Source organism: Capra hircus, chromosome 6, assembly GCF_001704415.2.
Source record: "Capra hircus breed San Clemente chromosome 6, ASM170441v1, whole genome shotgun sequence".
NCBI lineage: Eukaryota > Metazoa > Chordata > Mammalia > Artiodactyla > Bovidae > Capra > Capra hircus.
In genome coordinates this window covers 13592536-13619608 of record NC_030813.1, presented here as the reverse complement: position 1 = coordinate 13619608, position 27073 = coordinate 13592536, and the positions used below count along the sequence as shown (strand labels likewise).

The 27073-nt window shown below is 35.9% G+C and overlaps 1 protein-coding gene across 1 annotated transcript in view; it reads left to right on the top strand.

The window, feature by feature from the left end:
• AP1AR (adaptor related protein complex 1 associated regulatory protein) overlaps positions 1-24454 on the top strand; it is a 29156-nt gene extending 4702 nt beyond the window's left edge. The window contains exons 2-10 of the mRNA XM_018049223.1: positions 6057-6105; positions 7659-7685; positions 12013-12038; positions 14332-14428; positions 15626-15724; positions 18112-18170; positions 18860-18933; positions 19729-19857; positions 22576-24454. Of these exons, the coding sequence (XP_017904712.1) occupies positions 6057-6105; positions 7659-7685; positions 12013-12038; positions 14332-14428; positions 15626-15724; positions 18112-18170; positions 18860-18933; positions 19729-19857; positions 22576-22841 (826 nt within the window). The 3' untranslated portion in view covers positions 22842-24454. The remainder of the gene's footprint in view (positions 1-6056; positions 6106-7658; positions 7686-12012; positions 12039-14331; positions 14429-15625; positions 15725-18111; positions 18171-18859; positions 18934-19728; positions 19858-22575) is intronic.

The window sequence follows — 27073 nt, the reverse complement described above, 5'->3', positions numbered from 1 at the left end:
TACCAATCAAATAACATTAAAAGGAAACATTGACTATTCTAATCTCAGAAAACTTTTAACTCATTCATAAACCTTAGTATTTTAACTTTTTTTGATAAATGATAATCTTCCAATTCAGAGTAGTATGAAGTTCAGACACCTGACAAGATAACCTTCATCTATTTTTCCAGCCTAATTACATTTTCTATTTATAGTTCCCTTAGAGTACAGCATTAAAATTGTAGGTTTTATTCTTGTTGACATGAACAGGGCAGCATAGGCAGGGGAAGTCAGTGAAAGGATTCTCCGTCATTTTTTCGCTTGGCATATGCCAAGTACCCGGTATACCAAACGGACGCTACCTGTTTCTGCTTTCCTAACATGCAGCGGTCTCTCTTCTTATGCCTTTCTGTGTGTGATATTTTTATTCTTTTCCTGTTCTTGGTGAGCTTTTACTTGTCCTTCAATATTACCTTCCCTGTGAAACCTGCTCTAACCCCCTGAAACAATATTATCTCCCTGAGGAAATAGTATTTCCTACAGGCTTAAGTCTACTGTGTATTAGGGATTGCAGACTTTTTCTGTAAAGGGCCAACTAATACACATTTTAGGCTTTGCAGGCCATAACATCTCTGTTGCAGCTATTCACCATTGCCATTTTAGCACAAAAGCAGCCAAGGACAGTATGTAAATAAATGAAGGTGACTGTGTTCCATTAAAACTTTATTAACAGAAACAGGCATTGGGCCATATTTGGCCTGTGGACTGTAGTCTGCTGCCTCCTGGTATATACTGTGGTATGGGCTGAGAGCTCTTCTAGGTCGGGAACTATGTTTTATCTTTCTTCATTTTTAGTATCTCATGTTTGTCAAATGAATATTACTTGTGAACTTGTAAGTTCTAGGAAATAGTACGTATTCTTCTTTTTTTTCAAGCTATCCCCTACCTTTGGAAAAACATTACACAGTGAAACATACATCCCACCAGTTTTGTGTTGACTTTCTTTTTAGAGACCATATAGAGTACCGATGAGAATTTTAAAATATTTTACAATAATGTGTATTACTAAAATATAGTAATCAGTAGTCATTATTGAGAGATTCAGTTTGGCTTTCTGCATATTTGTCAGCTTTGAGAAATATATAAGCGTAAGACGTTTCTCCTGGAATTTCAGAAGTTAGGAAGGAAAACCGTAGTAGCCTGAAATGAGTATGAATTTCTTGGACGTTCTAGGTTGTACCTTGAGGAGTCCCCAAGGCTCTGTTCTGAATCTCCCTCTGTTCTTCCTTAATATATTTGCCTTCCATAATATACTTTTCCTGGCTGATGGCAGGAAAGCACATGGTTTTACCTACTACCTGCATACTAATGCGCTCAGTCATCTCAGTCTGAGCCCTGAGCATCTTAATTGCCTACTGAGTATTTCCTCTTGAGTATCAAACATAACCTCAAATTCAGTTTGTAAAGTTGAACTCACCTTTCTTTCCTTCTCACAGTTCTTTACTCCTTTTTCTTCCCATCATTTTTTTAAAACCCCAAGTATTTTTACTACTTTGTGCCATACTTTGTGAATGGCAAAACGATATACAATTACCGAAGCCATGAGTCTGAGAAGCATATGAAAGTCCTCCCTCTCACTCATCCTCCAAGTCCAAGTTGTCACGTTCTGTAGATTGTGCCTGCTGAATGTCCCCTACCATTTTCTTCAGTGGTTTACCATACTTCCAGGATAAAGACTGAAATCTCCAGTGTAGCTTTCAAGACCTCACATTATCTGTTCCTTGCCTTTTTTGTTTGTTTTTGCCTCATTTTGTCACACTCTTCCTTGAATCAATTTCTTCCCTATTTACTTAGATAAATCTTACTTACTCATCTTTTAGTTGCCATTGCAAAGATTATTTCTCACAGAAGTCTTCCCAGTCTGTTTCCCACACTCCGAGGATAAGTTCTCACCATAATGGAACCGTCTTCCTTATCTTGTCAGCGCTTCCTCAGACTATAATTAAACCTGCAATAGTGTGCTTATTTGATTAATGGTCGTTTCCTGCTCTCGGTGTAAAGGAACACGTTCGTGCTTACTTTGCTTACCATTGACTACCCAACTCCAGGTTATATGCTTGGTATGTAGATGTTTAGTAAATACTTGTTGACAGAATTAATGTATACAGTCTTGATCTTTTCATTCCCCTTTGCTTTTGGTAGCTACTGCTGCTCCCTGAACATTTCTTTCCACTACTGGGGGCCTGGCTGATTCCTTCTTCTTCAGCTGATTTTTGATGCTCCTCTTGAGAACATAGCCCTTTCAGAGCATGGTAGTTGTTAATTCACCTGTGTGTCTGTCCTATTAGACTGTAAATCTCCTGAATCATGGGTAAATTTTTACTCATTTTTATATTTTAAATATAAATACATAGCTATGTCCGTCATTCATCCAGGGAAGTAAGAAGAATTAGAAGATTCAAAATCATGGACACATTAAGCAGCAACAGTTTTTAAAAGAAGAAGGTTGTCTACAATTTCAGATGCTGCTCATAGACTGTAGAAGATGAGTGAGAAAGAAAGAAAAGACCTCTAAGGTCCCTTCTAGTTATTGGTTTCTTCTAAGTCAGGTTTCTCTTAAAGGACAGTGGCTTTTTTTTAATCCGTGTTTTCTGTCTTCAACATGTTTAGCAGGAAGATTTGCCTCTTCTCTGCAAAAGCCCTCTGCAAAAGGAACATAATAAGTTTTTTGAACATCCATTCTTCCTAAATTTGCCTCCATTAGGGAGAGACTTATTTAACAGCAAATATTATTACTTTATTATTACCACCTATGTTGATGCTGTTCCTACCTGGAAAATCTGTTGATGGATTATCCCTTGAGATTGGAATGGTTAAACCTGCATTGATGTATTTGATACTACTTGAAAAATGATTTGTCCATAGTCATCAATGCAATAGCTTTTGCCAGGGCTTGTCTCTAACCTTTCCAATCCTCTGTCCAGAAAAGAAGAGTCCTGAGGAGCTTTTAATTTTTAATAGACTATGGAACAATTTACCATGATGCTTCATTAATTATTTATAATGTCAAACAGAAGATGAAAGACTATTATTTTAACAGATATTGTACAGTAGAATATGAAGAAAAGGAACTACAAGAATGTAGGATTTATGAGAATTTTTAAGTTATCTTTTACTTAAATCACTTTGATATAGAAGAGTATTTGCCTGCTTTGCGAAATAGCATGTAGGAGCATAAAGAACTGTATTTTCATTCTATTCTTGGTGGGACTGATTCTGTCCTAAATAAATGATTGTCTTAATATCTGCCTTGATAGCACTGATAAACAGATATATATACAAGAATCACCGTTTTTGTACCCTTTTACTTTCAGACTCTTACAAGCTCTTTTACTTGCCATAATTTTTGGAGTAGTTTAGCCTATCTGTTCTACCTCCTTAATACCCTTTACATACTTGAGTCAATTTTCACATCTTTAGCAACAGTAGAATGGTTATACAGAAACTTAACATTACTTAGAGAAAGCTCTCAGGGACGTGATGATTGTGTGTAAAGAAATGTGCAAGGATTGCTTTGGAGAGTTCTAGACTGTATTTAAAAAGAGGGAAAATAGACTTTTGTTTTAAATTATTGGTTTTGGAACCTGTTTCAGCAGCTCATAATTAGTGCACCTGAATATACATGCTCTTGAATACAATGGTGGATTGTTCCCCATTTTATTTGTCATCTTCCCCTTCCCTCCAGGGCTTATGACGAAATTCATGATGCACATGTGATGTGACTTTAACCAATTATTTCACCGCTCATCACCGCTCAGCTGTATTTTATGTGATACTGTGATCCTAGAGGGCTTTTGCAGCTTTTTACACCACTTTGTCCTTTTTCCTTTTCCCCCTCTGGCATTTAAGTTTTGGGTCTTGGATTTACCACATTTATTTTTTCTCCTGCACCTCCATTCCTGACACTTGCTTCTTTTCTGTTACATCCCCGTTGAGATTATGACCCTTCTCATCATCTTGCATTTTCCAGTCCATCTCCCTCACCAGCTGATTTTTATCTTCTAAATATTTCTTTAATCTATTCATTTTTCTCAATGACACCACTCTAGTCCACACTGTCTAGGCTCAAATTTTAATTGCATAATTATCCGTACATCCCCTCTTTCTCTGTGCCTTTATCCCCACTCATTTCTCTATGATCTACATGGTTCCTGACACTTGCAGGAGCAAATTCTTATGAGGGCCCACGTTTTCTCTTAACTTGAAGGAAATAATGGTGTTTTCATTCCCCATATAGTCAGAGACAAATTCTTCATTAAAGGAAGAGAGTGATGATTGCTGAGGGAGAGCATATAGCACTTTAAACATAAACCATGATACCAGAACACAGTGCTACTGGGAAACTCATCTCATTTCTGCTTTTATTTGAGAAATGGGAAAGATAGAAGAATAGGAGCACTAGATGCCTGGAATATTAGGGTACTTTATTTACATTGCATATATTTCATGAATTATAATATAATTATTATGGTAATAATATAATTCTGATAATACCAAATGTTTTGGTTTTTACTGATGATCTCTTAATGGGCAATAAAACTGCTTTGCATCTGTTAGCAAATAAAGATTGTACAGGAAAAATTATTTTTTATTCTTTATGATAATAAACATTTAGCCATGGTAATATACCATTCTCTTTTACTAAACCTGTCTGCCATCTCTGCACACATATACACATAATAAAAAGTATTCTGATCTGTCCTAACTCCTGGATTTTTCCATCTCCCAGAGGGGTGCTTTCTGTTAAAGAATCCTGACACACTAGGAACCCACAGTGTGAGTTTTGGATACCCATGGGAAGATGGCGGGTGTTCTCTGCCATCAGTTTAGGCAACAATAACAGGATCCACGTTATAAGTGAAAGTTTTAAAATTTCCAGGCACTTGCAGTAGTAAAGGAGTGTGAGGGACTCTGACCTGTACCAACTTGTATACTGTAATAGTTAGAAGACATACAGTTAATAGAATGTGGTCATATCTTTGGAGCAGGTATTACATAGGAGACATTATTTGACTGCATGTGAGTTTCACTAGTAGGAGCGGGAAAAAATGATTAGAATTTTTAAATTTCAGCTTTATTCAGATATAATTGACGTAATTGTAAGACATATAAGGTATGCATCATGGTGAGTTGACATATGTATACATTGTGAGGAGGAATTAAAAGTGAAGTCAATATTTGGCCCTAGTTGGAAAAGTTAACGGATTATTTGGTTGATGTATATATGAAGTATATTGTTTTTCATTTTCTTCCTCTTATTTTTGCAGGCATGGCTTTGTATAAACATATATGATCCCACTGGGGTTTTCCACATGGCACTGGTGGTAAAGAACCCTCCTGCCAATGCAAGAGACATAAGAGACATGGGTTCAATCCCTGGGTCAGGAAGATCCCCTGGAGGAGGGCCTGGCAACCCACTCCAGTATTCTTGGCTGGAGAATCCCGTGGACAAAGCAGCCTGGCGGGCTGCAGTCCATGGGGTCACAGAGAGACACGACTGAAGCAACTTGGCATGCATGCTTGCATGTGGTCCCACCATCTAGAGATAACCACTCTTAGCATCTTTTTAGATTTTTGTTGTTTGTGGGATCATATATGTTTATACATTTTCTCTAACAAAGTTGGGAACATGCTCTTATAGATTATTTAACACACCAGTATTTTAACAAGATATTTTTCTTGATACAGTAAAAAGAATGAGATAAAATTTTAAATTTAATTGTATTCTATTCTATGTAATAAATATATGTAAATTAACTTAAGATTACCAGTTTCGTAACTGATAGGACCAATAGAAAATTATGAGTTGACTAAACGCTTAAACTGCATTTAAAAATCCGGACTATCTGTATTCTTTTGTAAGTTCGATGTTTCCTTTTTGTAAATATAAGATGCCATATATTGGAGAATTTAAAGTTGCTTTTGAGGAAATAATTTTTATTGCATTATAAACTGTAGTAACTCAGTTTTAGCATTAATTGTAATTTTTAAAGTTGTTATTCTGTTTTTCTTCCCAGATCCAAGTATTTTAGAACATGCTCAAGAGGTGAGCACTTAACTATAGAGGTAAGTAGTGTTGTAAGTCTGATTGGATAAAAGTACCTTGAGAAGGGCAAGAGGGACATTATTTTTTTTTATTAAGGGGGAAGGATGTGGACCTAAATTTAGTATGGACTATTTATATTTCAGTATCATCCATGCTGGTGAAGAAGGAAAGAATTGGAGTGGTGGGGGAAGTGTAAATGGGGAAAACAAGTTAGCAGAAGATTAAGGTCCTGTTCTTCTAATAGAATTGCTTAAGAGAGAGTGTTTTTGTGTTCTGTTTTTGTCTTTTCTGCCCTGCACAGCTGAGGTTGAGGGCACTCTTCTGGTCAGTTACAGCGGCTTAGTAGCTGTAAGTCTAGACATCACCGGCCTGCCCTAGCAGAGCTGTGACAGAATCAGAGCAGCAAGTTGATCTGAAGCAACTCTACAGAAAGACTCACTGAGTTGATTATTCTTTCCTATTGTAAAACATAATGACAGAATCTGCCATTTGCTCAGTCCCTACTATGCACCAGCCTTCACCATATAGTTTATCAATGTCATTGCACATTCTTGCTACAATTCTGTTGAACAGGTGGCTGTCACCTTGCTTTATGGGTGAGAATCAGAGGCTTAGACAGGAGAACAAATTGGACTACTTTGCAACGCTTATATGTGGCAACACCTGTAGCCAATCCAAAACTGCCTGTTATATTAAATAAAGAAACATGTGAACCAGGAATTAGGTTTATTTGTTTGTTTTTAATAAATTACAAACCAGCACAAAATGTAAGTTCAAAGTAATAAGGTTAAACACTTTAAAGTCGTCACTTTAGATTCTTGTAGTTTCTAAACATTTTGAATTCACTGTTTCCTGATCTTTAAACAACAAAAAAATATTAACAGTTACATTTGCCTTTCTTTCAAGTAGTCACATATCATATTATTTCTATTTTAATGTATAAATATTTTCATAATTTAACATGATGACTTTCATTTGGTCATTTGACATGATAGCATTCATCACATTATGGTCAAATTTTTTACATTTATATCTCTAGAAAGACACTGTATTTAGAAATAGCAACTACCATCTTGATTTTCGGTGAATAGTTATATAAATGAATAGATGAATAAATAAAAACATAAGATAAATTCTTGAATATCTTTTAGTTCTATTTCTTGAGGGACTTAGAATATTAAATAATTCTTTCTGAACTCAGGTGAATTAGGAAATTCTGGCAGTGTAGACTTAAAAGATCCACGAAATAGTTAATTCAGCTAGTTCAGATGAAAGTTTTGGTGTATAAGTTTCTGATTTATATAGAAAATTGCTGTAATTTTCCATATTATTTTTAATAAAAGTCACAAATGATGTATTCTTGTCTTGGCTGTCTTGTTTAATAAATCAAATGAAATGGTGTGTAAAGTATACACCAATATAAGTAACTATATTACTTATATACATTACTTATATTTTACCTTATAAAATAAAGGTAAATTATTTTTGAAATGAAAAAGTGACTTAAAATTTTTTGTGAGACATGTACCTTAGACAAATATTCATCCTAACACTTTCTTTCTTGTTGTTTCAGTTTGAGAATCTAGTAGAAAGTGATGAAGTAAGTATTTTCACAGTAGTACAAAATCCAGTTTGTTCTCAAAGAGCATCTCACTACTTCTGACAGTTATTTTTTAACATTTTCATTATGTTATCTTTTCTTTTAGAATTTTTAACATTTTAGTTTTTATTTTTACTTTTTAGTCCCTTATTTTCTTCTCTTACTAATTTATATTAGCAAATTATTCAGAATTTTCTATGATAAAAGATATGTAACACTGTATATGTATATGCAGCCTCTGTAAAATACCACATATATATATAATATATATAGTTTCATCTATCACTTATATATGTGTTTATATATACATATTTTTAAAACAGGTTTTTACAGTATTTTATAGAACTTGAGGAACTTTAAGAAAAGATATTTCTAACATTTTGCCACTAAGTAGGTTAAATTCCTCAATGATCCAGAGTAAACCATTCTTGGACCCATAGTTTGCACAAATTTCTGAGAGTAGAATTTATATATGTTTGTTTTGCAGTCACTTTCTGACTTTAGCCATTATATTTTTACAGTTTTCTTTTTATTTTTACATTTCAGTTCAGTTCAGTTCAGTTGCTCAGTTGTGTCCAACTCTTTGTGACCCCATGAATCGCAGCATGCCAGGCCTCCCTGTCCATCACCAAATCCCGGAGTTGACTCAGACCCATGTCCATCGAGTCAGGGATGCCATCCAGCCATCTCATCCTCTGTCGTCCCCTTCTCCTCCTGCCCCCAGTCCCTCCCAGCATCAGAGTCTTTTCCAATGAGTCAACTCTTTGCATGAGGTGGCCAAAGTACTGGAGTTTCAGCTTTAGCATCATTCCTTCCAAAGAAATCCCAGGGCTGATCTCCTTCAGAATGGACTGGTTGGATCTCCTTCAGAATGGACTGGTTGGATCTCCTTGCAGTCCAAGGGACTCTCAAGAGTCTTCTCCAACACCACAGTTCAAAAGCATCAATTCTTCGGTGCTCAGCCTTCTTCACAGACCAACTCTCACATCCATACATGACTACTGGAAAAACCATAGCCTTGGCTAGACGGACCTTAGTCGGCAAAGTAATGCCTCTGCTTTTGAATATGCTATCTAGGTTGGTCATAACTTTTCTTCCAAGGAGTAAGTGTCTTTTAATTTCATGGGTGCAGTCACCATCTGCAGTGATTTTGGAGCCCAAAAAATAAAGTCAGCCACTCTTTCCACTGTTTCCCTATCTATTTGCCATGAAGTGATGGGACCAGATGCCATGATCTTCATTTTCTGAATGTTGAGGTTTAAGCCAACCTTTTCACTCTCCTCTTTCACTTTCATCAAGAGGCTTTTTAGTTCCTCTTCACTTTCTGCCATAAGGGTGGTGTCATCTGTATATCTGAGGTTATTGATATTTCTCCCGGCAATCTTGATTCCAGCTTGTGTTTCTTCCAGCCCGGCATTTCTCATGATGTACTCTGCATGTAAGTTAAATAAGCAGGGTGACAATATACAGCCTTGACGCACTCCTTTTCCTATTTGGAACCAGTCTGTTGTTCCATGTCCAGTTCTAACTGTTGCTTCCTGACCTGCATACAGATTTCTCAAGAGGCAGGTCAGGTCGTCTGGTATTCCCATGTCTCTCAGAATTTTCCACAGTTGATTGTGATCCACATAGTCAAAGGCTTTGGCATAGTCAATAAAGCAGAAATAGATGTTTTTCTGGAACTCTCTTGCTTTTTCCATGAGCCAGCGGATGTTGGCAATTTGATCTCTGGTTCCTCTGCCTTTTCTAAAACCAGCTTGAACATCAGGAAGTTCACGGTTCACATATTGTTGAAGCCTGGCTTGGAGAATTTTGAGCATTACTTTACTAGCATGTGAGATGAGTGGTAGTTTGAGCATTCTTTGGCATTGCCTTTCTTTGGGATTGGACGAAAACTGACCTTTTCCAGTCCTGTGGCCACTGCTGAGTTTTCCAAATTTGCTGGCATATGCAGTGCAGCACTTTCACAGCATCATCTTTCAGGATTTGAAATAGTTCCACTGGAATTCCATCACTTCCACTAGCTTTGTTCATAGTGATGCTTTCTAAGGCCCACTTGACTTCACATTCCAGGATGTCTGGCTCTAGATGAGTGATCACACCATCGTGATTATCCGGGTCGTGAAGATCTTTTTGTACAGTTCTTCTGTGTATTCTTGCCACCTCTTCTTAATATCTTCTGCTTCTGTTAGGTCCATACCATTTCTGTCCTTTATCGAGCCCATCTTTGCATGAAATATTCCCTTGGTATCTCTAATTTTCTTGAAGAGGTCTCTAGTCTTTCCCATTCTGTTGTTTTCCTCTATTTCTTTGCATTGATCGCTGAAGGCGGCTTTCTTATCTCTTCTTGCTATTCTTTGGAACTCTGCATTCAGATGCTTATATATCTTTCCTTTTACATTTCACCTCATCTAAAAATCAATTTTAAGATGTATCCCAAGTACAGAAATGTTAAAATGGGAAAAAAAAAAAAAAAGTACGTTTTAGAGTTAGTGCAGTATGGTATATGTTTCTTAGGCACTGGTATAGTTAGAGTTTTAGTTTGTGTGTTAATTTTGATCTTTACTAATTATATGAGTTTGTGCAAATTACTTAACCTTCCTTGAGCCTACTTCTCACATCTCTAAAGTGAATGCATATAGAAGAGCATTGCAGGTTTTGTCTTTCTGTATCATTTTTGTCTTCTGAGGAATGAGGAAAATATATTACACCAAATTTAAATTATTCTTTAGCCCAGCATTTCCCATAGTGTGTACACGATACTAGTCTCAGTATAAATTAGCATATTAAGGGTTCTGAGAAGAACTATTAAAGAAATTGTTAAAGAACTGTTAAAATCATTTCAAATTGTCCAATTTAGAATTTCCCAAATTAATTTTTAGAATAGTAATACATATGTATTATCATCTGATAGAACATATTTGAGAAACTATCTTTGAACCTTTTGTTTTCCCAGTAAAATTTCTCCCAAATAGTTTTAATGTTTCATAGAATCTAGTTTCTTTCCCTATTCAGAAGTAACTTTAATGTTGTGTATTTTTTTTAAACAAACACTTAACAGGGTATTTTTTAAATTTCTGACAAGTACTAAATGTAAGAGTTCTCTTAACCTTCAATACAATTCATCCTCACATTTCACTACTTTTTTTTTTAAAAAAAGTGATTCCTTGTGTTTTCCTAAGCGGCGTTTTGTTGGTTTGAGTTTGTCTGCTGACCAGTCTGTTCCTTTCTCATGTCATAGCGTTTGGTTTAATTGAATGTCATGTCCTGCTTTGTAGTGCTTTTTCCTAAGTTGATGTGGACCATTTGGAATTTTCTTTCTGCAGTTACTTAGTCGTATATTTTAGTTGTGGGATGTGAATAGCTCAAATATGTAAGAAATTTATAAATCCATGGTGATTATATTCTATAAAGTTGCTGTGAATGCTCAGTTAGTGAATACCAGAACATTACTCCTAGGGAAAATACAGCATTAGCTTCCTTCAAGCTTCTGATCACATTTTTATCAGCTGAACAACATATAACTTTGTTTTGTATTTCTGTTTGATATCTTATTTTTAATGTATACTATTGATTCATTAACTTTGAACTCATTGTGCACAGCACGTAATAATTTATGCCTGAATGTAGCTTATCTAACATATATTTTCTTCACAAACTGTATCATAACTTCCCGCGTGATTAGGAACAATAGATAGCACTTTAGCACTACACATGGGGGTCATTTCAAACAGCAAAATCAGCAACAGAAAAAGGGGCAAAAAAGTGGCGCTGCATAGGCTGCTCAGAGGGCGCCCAGCAGGTGCTGAAACAGGGAGGCAGAGCATCACCTTCCGCCTGAGCTGGGGTGTGCATATCAGGCAGCTTGGGTTGCTGCTGCTCTGGTCATGCTCATGAATGACCACAAGAATGCAGGGAGTATTGGTTTTGATGTTACAAATAAATTTTAGCTCATTGGTGAATTTGCAGTTTTGGAATCTGCAAATAATGAAGATCAGTTGTAAATGATCAGAGCATAGAGAGTATGTCTGCCTAGTACCATCTTGAACCCAGAAGTTCATTTGGTATATAGTAAATATTTGTTATTAAAAAATTAGGAAATGCTCAGCAGTTGGTTGCTTTTTAATTAAGCTAGATATTAAAGTAAATTCTGCCTTTGAGAAATAGTAAAATGTTAAAGCTTTTTGTTTAAAACACTTTTAGTAATGAAATCTGTTAAAGATAGATAAGCAGAAAAAATTTTGACTAAATAAAAATTTTATTGGCTTGCCTTAAATAGAATTCAGCTAGTAAAATTTGTATAATTGTTTAATTAATTCTTGTACAGGGAGAAAGCCCAGGAAGCAGTCATAGGTAAGGCTTTTTTTTTTTTTTTTTTTAAACAAACTACTTCTATGTAAACTATAATAAGTTTCTAAAAATCCAGGCTGTGTCATCTGCTTGCTTTGAGGCATTGAACAGTTTACATTTCAGGACCTTGGTTATTTCTTTCTATAAGATGAGATAAATAATAACATTTCAAAAGATTGTTTTACACATTAAAGATTTTAATGTGCCTAAGTGCTTTCTTATTGAACCTAAGTTTTTATGTATATTTTAGTTTAAAAAACTATATTAATATTGATAAGTACATTTCTTTGAATTTTTTAAAACTTTATACCCCTTTTCCTTCCTTAATGACATTCTGAAACTTGTTTTACTAATCATGTTTTTCACTTTGTATAAATAATACCTCAAAACACACACACACAAAAAAAAGCCCAGCAGAAGTTAGGGCTAGAGGAACAAATGTAGGAGGAGACATTACTATATACAGTGCTGGTTAAAACCATGATAATTATCAAGACCTAAGGTTGGAGAAGATGAGGAGGTGGGGTGGTTCGATCATGGAGAGAGAGCATTGGTTTAGTGGTTTGAGGATTGAATAGACAGACACTTAGAAGAGGATTCAGAGGACAATCAAGAAGCAGTGGGCAAAAGCAATCAGAAGAGCATAGAAAGCCAAGGAAGGAGGTAGAGACAGACTAACAGACAGATGGAGTGGAGGGAATGGCCAGCATTGCCGCAGGAAATGGAAGTAATAGTATAAGGACTTAAAACTGTCTATTACATTTGGCAACATAGAAGCCATTGATTACCTAGTAATGAAAGCAGAGGCAGACAGCCATTTTTCGATGAGAGAATGGGGAGTAAGTACATAGAAGGTAAGAGAAACACAGTAGTTAAGAGCAAGGAGCTAGACTACTTGGGTTCAGAGTCTAGCTTTGCCATGACTTACGTGGACATAATCTGTCTTTGCCTCATTTCCTGTATCCATCTACCTTACAGGGTTGTTGCAAAAGTTAACATTAGTATATGCAAAACACATAAAAGAGAACCTGACACATAGTAACTGCCAGATGTGTTTTCAATCAAACTTAATTTCAGACGTTTTGGCCGAAATGGGAAAGAGAGGGAGCAGTAATCAGAGACAGGTATAGATCAATTGAAAGTTTTTCCTTCTTCTTTCCTTTCTTCCTGTCTTCACAAGGAAGAGAGGTAAAAACAGATAAGAGTCGACTTAAGAAGAGAGGGGCTAATTGATGGTGCAATGGCCCACAGAATTCTCTGGAGTAGGGGTGGGATGGGAGTAGCACCAGTGACGCATGAATCAAGTGTAAGCAGGGTGGGTGACCCTGAACAAATTAGGGAATGCCACTTGTGTAGAGGAAAGAAAGGAGAGAAGGGAGGATAGACCTAGATAAGAGAAGGACTGGCAAGAAATTGAGGGATTTGATGGTTGGAGACATGTTTCCTCATGTCACGTAGTGGGATGCAGTTGACTTCTAAGAGAAAAGAGTTTGCATGAGGAACTTAAAGAATGTGTATGTGAAGATTTTGAAATAATTAGAATGGTATATGCAAGGAAGTTGGCCATGTATAAGTAAAGGGTTATTGCTAGGGGCAGAGGCCCAAGTGTATGTTTGATTTTTTTTCTAGCAGCTCTCAGCAGGAAGAGCTAATCTTGGAAATGATCCAGAGTCAGAGAATGAGTAATCTGGGTGAATAAGGCATAATGAAGGTTATGCAAGAGGGTGATTGTGTGGGTAAGAGAGTCCTTCAGATTTGCCATGGGATCCATATTGGTTGTAAGTGAAGTGAAGCCAGAAGATGATCAGGATAGATAAACGAGAGACAAGGGAAGGATCAAGGGCCTGAGGTAGCCAGGGGGGTTGAGCAGGATAAACAGGAGGGCAGTGGGTAAGAGAGTTAAGAATTACAGAATGACATGAGAGCTGATACCAAGAGTATAGTGTACTGAGGTTTATATTTTATGATGCACATCTAGGGATATGGTCAGAAAGAACCAGAGCCAGAGTAAGGGTACATGGAGTCCGCGTTTCTTTACAGTTGATTGTAGTGCTAGAAAACACTCTTGATAGTATGTCATCTTCAACTAACGTACCAAATTAGTACATACAAAAAGTACGAGAATGTATGATTTTTTTTTTTTACCCTTAAGAGTTGAAATCAGCATCAAATTGCTTTAGCACATTTTGACAGTAAAATTTCAGAATTTCACTGATTTTATGAGTGTTTTATTTAAACTTGAACTTACCAGCACTTTTTTTTTCACTTTGTTTCTCTTCCTTATTTTTCTGTGTAGGCCTCTTACTGAGGAAGAAATTGTTGACCTGAGAGAGAAGCATTATGATTCCATTGTTGAAAAACAGAAAGATCTTGATATGAAAATCCAAAAAGAGGTAATTAGTCTCATGTTGCTTAATATATTTTATCATGTCTCTGTTTATAGGAGAAAGGTGTTATTAAATAATATATTGCATATGAATAGTCATTGGACCTAAATTTAGATATACACAGATGAAAATTATTTAAAAGTTAAAAATTATTCCAGCATATAATAATTTGGCTTAGTTTGGTTTAATTTATCAGCAATCGTATGCTGCCAGTAAGTGAAGAGAATACATCCTTCTGAAAATGATCTTCTGAACTCACAGTTAGGCACTGTGGTAAAATACCTGAACCTTCATGTTTAAAACTAACATTAAAAAATGATTGTGTTTCACAAAAAGTGGTTCATTTTTTTTAATCTTTCTGTTAGTCTTGGATTTAATTACTCTTAATAAGTGAACCAAGTACTTCTAACAATCATAAATGTTCTATTTATTTTAGTATATTTACAGAAATGGCCTATAAATAGTTTTGCTATTCATTCAACTAAATGGAATTAGTCATATTCCATTATACGTTTAAAAATAGTCTGTTTAGTACCTATTTAATACTAAATTATTTCCAATTAATGATTTCAACAGCATTAATTTAAGCTATACAATAGATGCTAATATTAGGCTAAAGAAAAATATTGTGTTGGAATTTGATTTTTAAATTTGATTTGACTTGCAACAGATTATCACTAAAGCAGTTTGTATGCTACTATGAATGGCAGGAACTTAAATTTGGAATTAATTTTCTAATGATAGTAATAAAATTCAGGACACATGTATCAATGTGACATGAACTTTGTGAAAGCTTATTTCACTTTGGTAGACAATGATATGATTGACGTTAGTTTTGAAGACCTTGAACTAACAAGGGCCCAAACAATACACTAAGTAGGGTGATAGGCATTGGAATGATTGTTGAGAATGAAGATCACTGCATATTCTAAAGAAAGAAACAGTCTTGTATTTATGCAAACTAGATGCTCTACTTTATAACTCAGCTTCTAAGAATTCTGTAATATGTTTGATACTATTTGAAACACTTTGTAAAAAGAGAAATTGAAATAAATCACAAAAATTTCAATTCTGTTATGCTTTGTAGAGCTCAATTCTTTTTTTAATAATTTCTTTTTATTTTATAAATAGAAACATTTTATCTTTAGAGCAGTTAGACAGGTTCTGATTTTTGTTAATCCTTATTGTTTTGTTCATGTACAGTTAGCCTTACAAGAAGAGAAGTTAAGACTAGAAGAAGAAGCTTTATACGCTGCACAGCGTGAAGCAGCCAGGGCAGCAAAGCAGCGAGAGCTCTTGGAGGTGAGGGGAGAAGACCCCAGCATATGCTTAGGGCTGCTTTTCTCCTGATTTTCTCCGACAGATCTTAGTTGGGACATTTTTTCCCCTAGAATCAAGGGCTTCTTGTTTAACAATGAATGTATTTATTCCTATACTCTTAGGAATTTTAAAGGCAAATTAGTGGGTCTTTAGCAGCTATCTGCTGCTGCTAAGTCGCTTCAGTCGTGTCCAACTCTGTGCGACCCCATAGACGGCAGACCATGAGGCTTCCCTGTCCCTGGGATTCTCCAGGCAAGAACACTGGAGTGGGTTGCCATTTCCTTCTCCAATGCATGGAAGTGAAAAGTGAAAGTGACGTTGCTCAGTCATGTCAGACTCTTAGCAACCCCATGGACTGTAGCCCACCAGGCTCCTCCGTCCATGGGATTTTCCAGGCAAGAGTACTGGAGTGGGGTGCCATTTGCCTTCTCCGTTAGCAGCTAGAAATAGCGTCAAATTTTATACTTGACATTGAGCATTGTTTGCTTTAAATTAGGAGAAGCTAATTCTTGTTAGGGTTTTCCAGGTGGCTCCATGGTAGAGAATCCGCCTGCCAATACAGGAGACACAGGTTCAATCCCTGGGTTGGGAAGATCCCCTGGAGAAAGAAATGACAACCCACTCCAGTATTCTTGCCTGGGAAATCATATGGATAGAGGAGCCTGGCAGGCTACAGTCCATGGGGTTGCAGAAGGGTTGGACACCACTTAATGACTGAACACCACCAATTCTTGTTTATCCCAAAGAACAAATTTACTTTTCCAAAATTCAGTATTCTGTTGGAAAAATAAATATATTCTTCAATGAAACACTGCAAAAGTGACCTTTAAATACAATTTTTGCAGCTTTTTTAAGTTTATTTTTGTGAAGTATTTCTGCACCCCTGCCACCAATTTCTTGAACTGTCAGAGTTTCTTATGCTTCCTAAAATTGGGATAAGCTAAGTGCTTTTGCCACATAGGAATACTATATTTTTCATCTTTGTACTTTTGTGTTTGGGAGATTGACAATTTGGGTCTTTGGAAATCTTTGACATATTATCAGAGAAAACAATAGTGTTACCATAATTTACCATGTGGTATTCAAATATGGCATTCTCATAATGCCAGACAAGCTTAATACCAGACATTTATGGAGCCCTGGCAGGAACTGTTTTGATTAGTTTACATTTAGTCCTCACAACAATCCTGGGAGAAAGATGGTGTTTTTAATCCTCATTTCACAGGCGATGAAACCAAGGAACAGAGATATTAAATAACTTAAGATCCTACAGCTAATAAGTGGCAGAGCCCATGTTCAAGCGTCGCTCAGCCAGCTTTCTGCTTGGTGTCTTGCGCCGTCTTTTGCCCGCATGGACTCTGCTGCCGTGTGAACTGAAGTGCAGTACAAGGATTATGTCGCATAATAACTACTGTAACTTAGAGAAACTAAAAAATCATGTATCATGTTTCTGTGTGATTTCTGTGTGACGTGTGCTCTTTATCTCTCTTTCTCCTGTTTTTGGTGTTTTGACAGATTAATCAGATTATATGAGGGAGTTTTATTTTGTTTAGTAAGTTCTAAGGCATGGAAAAGGTTTAAAATTAACTACCATTTACTAAGAAAGTAAATATTTTTCTGATTCTAATTTAACCATCTCTTTCTACTATAATTCTCTGCTGCTTGCCTTTTAAAGACTAAAAAGGATTCCATACGCAGAATCTATTTGAGTTCTTGAGTTTTTTTCTTCTTGAATAAATAGATATGGGAACACATGCAGTCTGTACAGCATACACTGGCGCAGAGGTTACACATTATGTGAATTCATTTGATTTTCACAATAGCCCTGTGAATTTGCTAGGGCAGTATTATAGCCGTCTGTAATTTACAGATGAAGAAACAGAAAATATAGGACATGCCAGGGACACATGACTAATAACTGTCAGAGCCACCACTCCTGACAGGTTTTCTAAATCCTTTGTTTTTATTATTTCTGAGTAAACTCAGCCAGATCTTTTAGTTCTTTTATTTTATTGCTAATTTCACCCAGAACAGAACTTCATATACTGTTTTAACTATTACTTTCTTGTTCCTCATCTTTCCAGTTATTAGAAGTTCTTAGGTGCAATAAGGAAGTTACCAATATATATCTTGAAAGTTATTTTTAATAGCCCTATGAATATTCTGACCATGTAAGGATTATACACTGAAAAATTAAGAGAAATTCTGCTCTTAAATAAGATGATATAGAAGTGAACAGTGATGAATTTAAGGAAAAAGACTTCAATAGAGTAATTTTTTTTTAAGTTAAAATTTTGGCATTTCATGAATAGTTTTAGAAAATGTAATTTTACAGTAGACTGATCTTGTGTCACATTATGTTTCCAAAGCAAGAGAGGCAGAGAGTTGTGCAGCGATGCCGCGCTTCCAACAATGGAGACTATCAAAGGTAAATAATGAAACATACTTCTTCCCTTTGTGGTAGGAAATATTATTTCTAAAGAGAAAGCATTTCATCTCTGGATGTTTGTATACATGTTTGTGTGTACGTGTTCCGTAAAAAGAACAGTTGTTTCTCGAAGATACTGTCTTGTAAAATACTGGGAACATTTGTTTCTTTATGTTGGAAAATCATTATTTATTTTAAATTGACTTTATTGCATTCTTAAGAGTGATTACATCTTTCGTATAGAATATGATGCAATAGCACATTGAAATACGTTTGGATGAATTGTTTATGCCTTGCTTGTTTTTGTTTTCCTTAGCTCTTTTCTTAAAATAAAGTTTATGTGTGATCATTTTTTAGAAAATGTAATTTCAGTGTCACATTTCCAGGAGTGTTTCCTGCTCATCCAAAGAACCTCGTTCATGCTTCAGTAATGTAAATTATAAAGTTAGACTTATGGCTGAGCTTTGGATTTGACTTCAACACTAACCAAAATCTTACCAATATTATTTTCAGTTTATTGCTAGCATTAAGAAAAGTGAGACCTGTTTTGACTAGGGTATTCTGATTGTAAGTAATTATGAATTTGTGTGAGATATACCTTTTCTAATCAAAATGACATCATTTAACTTTAACCTGCATTAGGTTGTATTGACTATTAATATATATTTAAAAATTCACTTTTATTACAGTCCAGGACCAGAAGATGACTTTGAATCTTGTTTGAGAAATACAAAGTCACAGTATGAAGTTTTTCGAAGTAGTAGTAAGTCTTTTAAAATGTGTGGGTACATTTTAAAGTTACTTTATGCCACATTAAACAGATAATTGAAGATCCTGACTCTGCCCTTCAATTTGTGTTGCCCAAATAACTAGCTCTTAAATATACAGTTGTATTTTTACTTTTTTAAAGGAGTTGGAGAAACAGAAACAAGTTCAGAGCTATAGAGAACAGATTAGTGATTGCCAAGGGGGAGGAGGGGTGGAGGAGAGATGGGGTGGGCGCTTAGGACTAGCAGATTCAAACTGTTATACACAGAATGTGGAAACAGCAAGGCCCCCCTGTATGCACAGTGAATTATATTCTATGTCTTATAATAAACCATAATAGAAAAGAATATGAATATATATATATAACTCACTTTGCTTTACAGCAGAAATTAACATGACCTTATAAATCAACTATACTTCAATAAAATAAATTTTAAAATAAATAAAAGGTGTTGGAGTAAAGAAAAATCTCAGGCTATTTTTATAGTTATGTGTAGGGAGTCTGGCCCTCCTTTTTCCATTGAGTTCATCATATTTGAAAAATCTGTAATTCATTTAAATTTGTGTATTTACTGTGCTAGATGACAAAAAAAAAGAGTAAAAAGAAAGAAGGGGAAACCATTTATACTATTTCTAACAGAAGTTTACCAATGTAATGATTTTAGTAATTGTTTCTTACGATGTTAAACGTAGTAGTAGTATTTGAAGAGAGATCATTATTGCAAAATAAATGGTTGTAGTAAAGGAGTATTGTGTCACTACATCTAATTGGATTTGGTGTATATTCTAGGGCTCTCATCAGATGCCACAGTTTTGACACCAAATACAGAAAGCAGTTGTGACTTAATGACCAAAACTAAATCAACTAGTGGAAATGATGACAGCACATCTTTAGATCTAGAATGGGAAGATGAAGAAGGTATCTTATGTTTAAATTTTACCTGAAATTTTTATTTAATTTGTGTTAATTTATAGAAATCTACTTTGTCTTTTACTTTCCTTAAACTGAAATGAATGCAAGGCCTTTAAAATTTCTTAGACTCTTATTGTATTAGTGATTATCATTTGTTGGTGAACTGCTTAGAAAGTTGCTTAATTCTTAATGTTTCTTGAGATTTAGAAGGAAAATGCTATTTTTCATTTTAAGATTTTTGTAATGCAGCCACTTAACTCAGTAGGAATCACTGCCCCATTGTGAGCAACTAATTAACTTTTTCTTCATAATGATGTGTGCTGCAGTCCATGGAGTCGCAAAGAGTTGGACACAACGGAGTGACTGAACTGAAACAAATAAGCAGTTTGTTAGGTTTTTTGGCAGTACAAAAGCCATCACACAGGTGTGAATTAGAATTTTACTGGTATGTCTTCCTAGCTGTAGTACTTAAGATAGATTTCTTAATCTCTCTAAGCTGCAGTTCATCATAAAAAGAAAATTATAAAGCTGCTTTAAAGAATGATTATTCACTGTTATATAGTGAGGATCTAAAAAAGCTTGGCACATAATAGGCATCTATAGGTATTTGAACAAATGAAAACATGAATGTTGTGAGGATTAAATGAAATTTGTGTAAAACATCCCGCACATAGTGTGACACATAGCAAGTACTCAAAATTGTAGCTAAAATGTAGATTTTGTTTAAAGCTTTTTCACTGAATAAGGCCCAAGCCTTTATTTTTACTTTAAGAAATGTGTTAGTCGCTCAGTCATGTCTGACTCTGCGACCCCATGGACTGTAGCCCTCCAGGCTCCTCTGTCCATGAGATTCTCCAAGCAAGAATACTGGAGTGGGTTGCCATTTCCTTCTCCAATTTAAGAAATAGGTAATCCAAAAAGGAAGAACCAATTGCAAAATACAGGACTTTAAGAAAAATCATAAACATTAAATATTTCCTAGAATATTGAGATGGAATAGACCTTAGATATCCTTTAGACAAGCCATTAGTTTTATCAGTAGATAAACTGAATGACTTTAGCAAAGATTGCATTAATTAAGTCTTCTTCTCAACTAAACACCATTTCTCTAGCCCTCTATCTTTCATTTAGATCCCAATTAGAAAATTTTAAACTTAATTTTCACAACTTGTTCAATTTGATCTAAAGACTTTTCAGGTCTTTTAATTGCTGACTCTGTCATCCTTGCTGTATGCTAACTAAATTTTTAGATAACATGACTTTCAAAGTCATTATTCAAGTCATTATAATAGAATTATTAAAGTAGACTTCATAGAGGACAGAACTCACTAGAAACCTTATGATGTACAATTCAGCTTCCGTTAGACATAGTATTATTCAATTAAATACAAATCCTCAAAATTATATTAGTTTCCAGCTCCCATTTTTATCATGTCTACAAAGATGATGTAGTTTGCTAGGTTGAGTCTGTGATTTGAGGGGAGTGATAACAGTGATAGATTAAATATTTTTTTAATTATTGTTATTGTAGGATTGGATTCTTTAAGCTCGGAAAACAAAATTGCTGAACGTGTCTAGGGATTACTCTCTTATGATCTCTTCCTTGATTTTAATTCTCTTCCTAATGTGGATCCTACACACGCAGATCAAGGCTCTTTTCTGTCCTCCCTCTCTTCGTTCTGCCAAAATGATGTTTTTTTCCTTCCAAGATTTTTGCTACTTTCACTTTACTGACCAGTTTCTTTCTGTTCAGAATTAGATCTAGAACAGGTTCCCCTAGAAATGTCTCTGTTTTGTTATGCTAGAGTCAGAATAGCAAGAGCACAGACTTTGAAGCCCAAGGGGAGGGAGTCACATTCTTGCCCCAGCACCCCTGCAGCTGTGTGACCACGGGTGAATCACCGTCCTCTTCCTGCCCTGCTTCCCTCAGCTTCAGAATGGGGTGTAGTGATCGTGCTGTGTGTATCTTCATAGAGTGGGAGGCCCAGATCAGCTCATGCATGTCATTTGCAAGCAGTGTTAACTGGAACCTAGCAAGTACTAGAAATGTGCCTATTGTTGTCATTATCATGAGTTATTATAACTGTGGGAAATGAAATTGTCATCTAGGTAGGAAAGAAGCTTGGCCCACACACTAACTTGGCCATATAAGACTAATAGCAATTGAAATCTTCCATCCATTCTGCTTTACTTACAGCTTTTCAGAAATTTCATCTCATCAGTGTTACATCGAAACCATCCTTTGTTGAGTGCTCATGCTCACTATAGGACTAGACTTTTAACATCTCCCTTAAAAAGTCTTCCATAGGACTGTTTATTTTTGAGAACTTCGTCTAATTTTTAAAGGCACTTTAACCTTACTTTTGGCTGCACTGGGTCTCCATCCAAGACGCAGCTGCTCCTTGCTGCAGGGCGCCGGCCTCCCGCTGCAGCGGCTCCTCTTGCCGCAGGGCACGGGCTGTTGCATGCGGGCTTCAGGAGCTGTGGCTCAGGAGCATGTGGGATCTTCCTGGGCCAAGGATTAGACCCGGGTCCCTTGCATTGGCAAGCAGATTCTTGGTTAAGAAGAGTCTTAACCAAGGAAGATTGGACTTACTGGACCACCAGGGAAGTCCAGGATTGGTTTTTTTAAGTGAATTCACAAGTCAAGCCTGATAGTTTCAGTCTTTGAATAAAGTTTTTAGATCTTCACTGAGATTTCTAACAACTCTGCCCATATAATAGGAATGAATCGAATGCTGCCAATGAGAGAACGTTCCAAAACAGAGGAAGACATTCTCCGGGCAGCACTCAAGTATAGCTGCAAGAAGACTGGAAGTAATCCTACATCAGCCTCTGATGATTCCAATGGGCTGGAGTGGGAGAACGATTTTGTTAGTGCCGAGATGGATGATAATGGCAATTCCGAGTATTGTGGATTTGTAAATCCTGTATTAGAACTGTCCGATTCTGGTCTAAAGCAGTATGATTCAGATCAACAAAAACGATAGGAAAACGTTATGTGATCTTGTTTATCAGTTATGACCAAATGTTATAAACCAACTAGAATGTATAAATGGTTGTGCTGAGCCTTTTTGTGAGGGGAGGTAAGAAATTGTTTTGTAAATGCTTATTAGAAAGGAATAGGAATGATAGGCTGTGTCTGAACTGCTTCAGAATTAAGTGCAATTTCATCATCTGCCTTCTGCTTTTCAAATACAATTGAATGGTTCTGTCATGTTACTAATTAAATTTATTAACTCTTTAGCAATCCTGTTTACTATTTATTGCTTTTCACTTTTTAAAATAGTTGATCTTACTTCAAATGCTTCCTTAATCCTATTTTAGTAGCTAACTATGAAAATATTAAGGCATTTTGTGTTAATTCTCAGCAGACATGAAGGGACCCTGAAGAGGGACTGCCAGATTCAGACAGAATAGTGTTCCCTTTTCCAGCATTATTTATTCTTATGACTTATTAAATTATGTCATCTAATAGAAAGCACAGTTAATTTGAGTAGATGACCCTAAAGAAACCCTGAAATATCAGTTTCTTCCTACACTTACTGCATATCCTAGTATATCAATGTTCATTCAGTCTGAGCAAAGGATATGATACAGTAAAATAATCTTTCAGAATTTGGACACTTAAAGGTAGTATCAAAAGATATTTAAGAAAATACATATACTTAGGTTTTTCAGTTCGTTTTCTGTGCCACTATAAATGCTTGTTGAATTTAGTCAATTGATATATTAAATTTCTAGCTGTCATTTTTTAAAATTCTATATTTCCAGTGAATGGTCTTGAAATATTTTACATGGAACACATTCTCTGTGCATGGTTTATTAAGAAAGGAAAACCTAAAAAAGGTAATACGGGTATTTCAAAGTAAATAAAATCCTTTCTGATATGAAAGAATCTCATTGATTTCATTAAGCTTTCCTTTGCCTTGTAATACAAGGTACTTTAATAGGATGGAACTAAGTAAATCAATGTATAACTGTATTTTATGATATACAGTTAACTTTTTTTGCTCTAAAGTTTATGTATCAATTTAAAAGACCAAGGATATGGCACATTCCTTATTGCTTGTCTTGATTTTGCTGAGGATTGAGTATGATTTTAGTAAGCAAACTTTTTTCAATTATTCCTTAGTTGTTTTTGTTTTTTTTTCTTGCAACAATGACAGTGCATGTTCTCAAAATTATAGGAAGGTCCAGATATAAATAGTAACTTAAAGTTCTTGCCGTACTTTAAAAAACAATCATGTGGCCCTTTCAATATTTGAATAGCTGGGCCATAACATCTATAGTTTTGTCTCCTTTTTTTAATCTTAGAAATAAATATGACACTTTAAATATGTAAATATATTAGGTAATGCTGTTATTTATGTCTCAACATAATTTAAGTTGTAGCTATGTCACTGGAAATATTTTAAAGATAATCTATATTCACATTGCCTGTGTTATGCTTTTTAAAGTTTGTATACATAAGATGTATATTTTTGGTTTGGCATAAGCTACTATTGTAATTTTTCTTGGCATTTTGTTCATAAAGAATTTTTTGAAGGAATGGTGACTTCTCAAAGATTGTGAATAAACACATTTTTACATTTAAAAATAATAAATTATTTGATTATTACTAGTTTTATACCATAAACATGCAACAGTTTTGACTCCTGACAGAGCTATTTTATTCAAGACAAAAAGGAATGAATTAGTAAAGCAGGATGGAACTAAACTTGAAAATGTTTGTGTTTGAACTGCTAAGAAAAGGATGTCAGTTTTCTTGCTTTATATGTTTATAGAAAACACTAGAAATAACGTTTATTCAGCAAATATTGGAGAATCTACCATATCCAGTAGGAGTTAGGGAGAGTGAATTTTACTTGATGTATAATAGGAAGCCACTGATTTTTGTAAGCCAGAGTGTGCAGGGATAAGATTTGCATATTTGAAAATTCCTCTGTGGGTGAATGTACGGTGCTCCCAGTGGCACATGGAGTGGCTTGGATTGATGACTGCTGTAGGAGTGCACAGTAGATTAGCTGCAGAGGTGGGCCAACAAGAGTTTTTTTCATTTTGAGATGTAACTGACACGGAGCACTATATGAGTTTAAGTTATGCAGCATAATAATTTGACCTACGTACCTCATGAAATGATTATCACAATGAATTTAGTGAGCATTTATCATGTTATACATATAAAATTAAATAGGAAAAAGTTATTTTTCTTGTGATCAGAGCTCTTAGTATTTACTGTCTTAACTTTCATATATAACACACAGCAGCATTTATTTAATATATTTATCATATTGTACATTACATCCCTAGTACTTATTTATCTTATAACTGAAAATTTGTACGTTTTGACTGCCTTCTTCCAACTCACCCTCACCTTCCCCTCCACTGCTGTTAATCATAAATCTGATCTCTGTTTTTTGTTGTTTTCTTTTGTTTTTGAAGTATAATTGGCCTGCAACACTGTGAGTTCCTGTTATACAACATAATGATTCGGTATTTATTATACATTCCAGAATGATCACCACAATAAATCTGGTTATCATCTGTCACCATACAAAGATACTATTACATAGTTACTGACTATTCCCCACACTGGGCATTTCATACCCATTACTCATTAATTTTGCAACTGGAAGTTTTTACCTCATAATCTCTCTCACCTATTTCTGTACTCCCTTTACCTACCCCCCCTTTGGGAACCAGTTGTTTATTCTCTATGTCTATGACAGTTTTTGTTACGTTTATTTGTTTTTTAGATTCCACATAAGTGAAATCACACAGTATTCGTCTTTCCCTGACTCACTTCCCTTAGCATCATACCCTCTAGGTCCACCCATGTGTTGCAAAAGGCAAGGCTTTGTCCTTTTTATGGTTGAGTGATACCCATCTTCTGTATCCATTCACCTCCTGATGGGCGCTTTGGGTGCTTCCATCTCTCTGCCGTTGTAAGTAATGCTTCAGTGAGCACCGGAGCACGTACATCCTTTCTAGGTAGTGTTTTTATTTTCTTCAGATAAGTATCCAGAGTAGCACTGCTGAATCTCATGGTAGTTCTGTTTTTAATTTTTTGAGGAAGCTCCACACTGTTTTCTGTAGTGGCTGCACCAATTTACATCCCCACCAGAAGTGCACAAGGGTTCCCTCTTCTACACGTCTATTCAGCTTGTTATTTCCTGTCTTTTTAATAATAGCCATTCTGACAGACGTGAGGTGATATCTTATTGTGGTTTTGATTTGCACTTCCCTAATGATTAGTGATGTTGAGCATCTTTTCATGTGCCCGTTGGCCATCTGTATGTCGTCTTTGGAAAAACATCTTCAGATCCTCTGCCCATTAACTGTAGGGTGATGCAGTCAGCATGGGGCCCTTATGACCTTGCTCACTTTGCATATCCACATGGCAACACTCAACCATAGCCTGACACACATCTTGACAGAAAGCCCTATGATCCTCCCTGGAACGTGGCAAGACAGGCAGTCTTAGAGGAGCCCCACGGGGCCATTTATCATCTGCCTCGTATCTTGTAGAAGGCTGCTGTGAGGCATTTTCTGATCCCACTTGCTGGCTCCAGTGTGGCATGGGATTTCCACATTGAGGTACAGTATGTAGGCTAATAAAACTGCTTGGTTGGAGTTTACAGTTGGCCCCTCAATAGCAGACCTACCCTCCACTTAAGGCATCTGTCATCTGGCTCCCCTGGTTCAGTGTCAGCTAGGGACATCCCTAGGGACCAGAGATGTGGGTCACTGACTCCACACTGGTCTTGCTTTTGCTGTCTGTGAGCAATAAACTCTCTAAATCTATTTGAGCTCATTGACTCCCTATTGGCCAAATCTGTGGAAGGATGACAACCAAACTTAGCAACTGCAGCTAACTCTTGACAATAACTTCTTGGTTTCTGACTTAAATGTAGTAGGAGGTACGGGTATGGGAGATGAAAGTTCTGTTTTGGAAAGTTAAATCTGAGGTATCTATAAAAAACAGAAACGATGATGTCAAGTAGGTGATGAGGATATATGTCTGCAGCTTAGAGAATGGGTGCAAGTCTAGGAGTCAGTAGTAGGAGAAGGAAATGGCAACCCACTCCAGTGGAGAATCCCAGGGACAGAGGAGCCTAGTGGGCTGCCATCTATGGGGTCGCACCGAGTCGGACACGACTGAAGCGACTCAGCAGCAGCAGCAGTAGGTGAATAGTAATGTAAGTCATTATTCCAGCTG